Source organism: Monoraphidium neglectum, assembly GCF_000611645.1.
Source record: "Monoraphidium neglectum strain SAG 48.87 unplaced genomic scaffold scaffold02401, whole genome shotgun sequence".
Classification (NCBI taxonomy): Eukaryota; Viridiplantae; Chlorophyta; class Chlorophyceae; order Sphaeropleales; family Selenastraceae; genus Monoraphidium; species Monoraphidium neglectum.
Genome location: NW_014011227.1, coordinates 6,719 through 9,542, shown reverse-complemented (window position 1 = coordinate 9,542; position 2,824 = coordinate 6,719). Strand labels below are relative to the sequence as shown.

Genomic DNA, 2,824 nt, shown 5'->3' with positions numbered 1-2,824 from the left:
CTCCGCCGCGCTAGTGTCTCTCGCGCTGTTCGGCGCCTACGTCACCCGCTCCAAGATCGACCTCATCAACTCGTCCATCCTTGACCCCAAGGTGCGTCCAGGGACAGAGGAGGCAGTTCCCACGCTGTTTCCGCGACCTTCATGGCAGGGCGGCCTGCGGTCGTACTCAAGAGCACCACTGAGGCAACAGCGGCTTGCCGTTCCTTGGGCGGCCCACGCGAAGACGTGATCATTCTGTGTCGGCCTGCAAATTTCGGCCCTGCCTCACACGCCGTCCTCCGCAAGCAGCCTGACCGTGCTGTCTGGTCGCCGTTGCAACACCCCCCCCCCTCTTCCTGACACCAACCCCAGGTGTTTGCGGGCCTGCTGGTGGGCGCCATGCTGCCGTTCTGGTTCAGTGCGATGACCATGAAGTCCGTGGGCAAGGCCGCCCTCGCCATGGTGCAGGAGGTGGGTGCGCGCGCGCACGCACGCACGTGCGGGTACGTACGTAAGCCGATTGCAAAGAGTGTGCAGGCCTGAAAATGTCGGATTCCATGACATGTGCCGCCGGAGGCCCGCGAAGTGCATCCACCAGGCCGCTCCTGTTGTGGTGCAGGAGGCTGGTTTGCAGGCCCGTCCGTGTGCAGCTCGCTGTGTTTCAAGCCAGCGGCCGGCATTTCCTGGCGCACACCCCTATGGCGACTTTGGCTGTGCACATGTCGCGCGATGGAGCCGCTGATCTTGCCCATCCACAGCTAACCAAATACTAATTGAGCGCGCCCCATCACCGCCCCCAGGTGCGTCGCCAGTTCAACACCACCCCCGGCCTCATGGAGGGCACCACCCGCCCCGACTACAGCCGCTGTGTGGAGATCTCCACCGACTCGTCGCTGCGGGAGATGATTGCGCCCGGGGCCCTGGTGATGCTCACCCCTGTGATCGCCGGAAGGTGAGCGGGCGGACGGGGCGCGTGTGTATCATTTGTACGTGTGTGTGTGTGTGTGTGTGTGTGTGTGGTGAAAATGGGATGCTATCGTGCCATCTCTTGTTCATCGCGGTCGGGCGCTGGTGATGCACACACTGATGATTTGCGACCATTGCGAAGCTGGGCGCGCTCTTGGGAGCGCCCGGGCACACCCTCCCTCAGCAGCCCGTCAAGGACGGACCCTGGCCCCACCTTCCGCGACAAGCTGGCATGGTGCCCTAAACGCCCCCTGCCCATAATTTACCCCTTTTCCCCCAGCCTGTTCGGCACCCGCTGCCTGGCGGGTGTGCTGGCTGGCGCGCTGGTGTCTGGCGTGCAGATGGCCGTGTCCATGTCCAACACCGGCGGCGCCTGGGACAACGCCAAGAAGTACATCGAGGTGAGGCACTAAATTGTTGCTTATTGGAGGTTTTTGGCGGGTGCGAGACATCCACACAAAAGAAATAGGATGGGGTGGGGTAGGGGCAGATTCGAGCACCAGTGGCTCGCATCGCGCACCGTCAGGGTGGTCTCGGGGTGCCGCAGCTCGAGGCAAGCTCTCTGGCAGCGGGACCCCCCCATCTCGACTCGAGTAGCTTCTGCCTCTGCGCTGCTCTGCCCTCCAGAGAACACCCCACCCAACAGCGCCCCTTTGCCGCCGCCGCCACTGACGCTCCGGCCCGCACGCGCCCCACCGACCCCCGCAGGCCGGTGCCAGCGAGCACGCGCGCGACCTGGGCGGCAAGGGCTCCGACTGCCACAAGGTCCGTCGGGCCGATTTATGGGTTTTCCAAGGGGGAGTCGCAAGGGGTTTGGAGGGCGCGCATGGGCTTTGGGAGGCTGCATGCAAGGGTCGGGAGGTGGGGGCGCGTGTTGGCGATGTTGCGGGCCCCTCAGATGGCCGCCTCTTGCAGGCGGGGTTGCCTTGGTGGGGAGGTGGGAGCAGGGGGAAGGGGTGTTTGGGGCTGGCGGCGCGCCGCAGAGTGAAGACTGAAATGGAGCTGTAGGGGCGCCGCTGTTGGTGGCGTCTGGGATGATCCTGGTGACGTGACGCCGCCGGCTAGGGGCCTCAGCCCCCATGAAAGCCGCCTCGACACACATGCCCCCCCCCCCAAAACACACACACACACACACACACACAAGACACACACACACGCACACATATACATCATCACCTCAAGAGACACCCGCCAGCATTCGTTCCCAACACCATCCCCGATCCCCTCAATCTACCCACTCACCAACTCCCAAACGTCCCCGACCCCACCAAATACATAATCCTGCCTCTCCCAACCACACGCCCTGCAACAACCACCGCCATCGGCCCCCAGGCCGCCGTCATCGGTGACACCGTGGGTGACCCCCTCAAGGACACCTCCGGCCCCTCCCTCAACATCCTCATCAAGCTCATGGCCGTGGAGTCCCTGGTGTTCGCGCCCTTCTTCTACTCATGCGCCAAGGGGGAGGGCCTCATCTTCCAGTTCTTCCAGTAGGCGGTGCAGTCCGCGGGCAGTCAGGGGGCAGTCCGCGGGGGCAGTCCGCGGGCAGTCCAGGGGCACCTGCTTCCAGTTCTTCCAGCAGGCTCCGCTGGAGGAGCAGCGGCGGGAGGCGGAGGGACGCGGGGGCGGCCCCCGCGCGGGCGCCCCCGCTGCTGCTGTGCCCGCGCCGCCGCAGCACGCGGCGCTGCTTTCTGGGGTGCGCCGCGTGCGTTGCGGCGGCGACGACGCAGCCATCGCCTTTGTTTGCCGGGGGTCGGCGATGCGGCATGGGGGGCTGGGGGCGGCTGCGGTGCGGGCCGCCAGCAGTGAGGTCGTGAGATTGGTTGCACAAAGGGCTGTTAGGCCCAAGAGAGGACGTACATAAGAGGCACAGAGGCGG

General features: G+C 65.3%; 1 protein-coding gene across 1 annotated transcript; it reads left to right on the top strand.

Moving 5' to 3' along the window:
• Positions 1 to 408: 408 nt before the first annotated feature.
• MNEG_10641 (hypothetical protein) lies at positions 409 to 2,439 on the top strand (the record flags this gene model as incomplete). Its single annotated transcript, XM_014040888.1, has 5 exons — positions 409 to 450; positions 780 to 931; positions 1,226 to 1,346; positions 1,654 to 1,710; positions 2,278 to 2,439. 5 exons carry the CDS (start codon positions 409 to 411, stop codon positions 2,437 to 2,439), a joined length of 534 nt encoding a protein of 177 aa, XP_013896342.1.
• Positions 2,440 to 2,824: the final 385 nt, after the last annotated feature.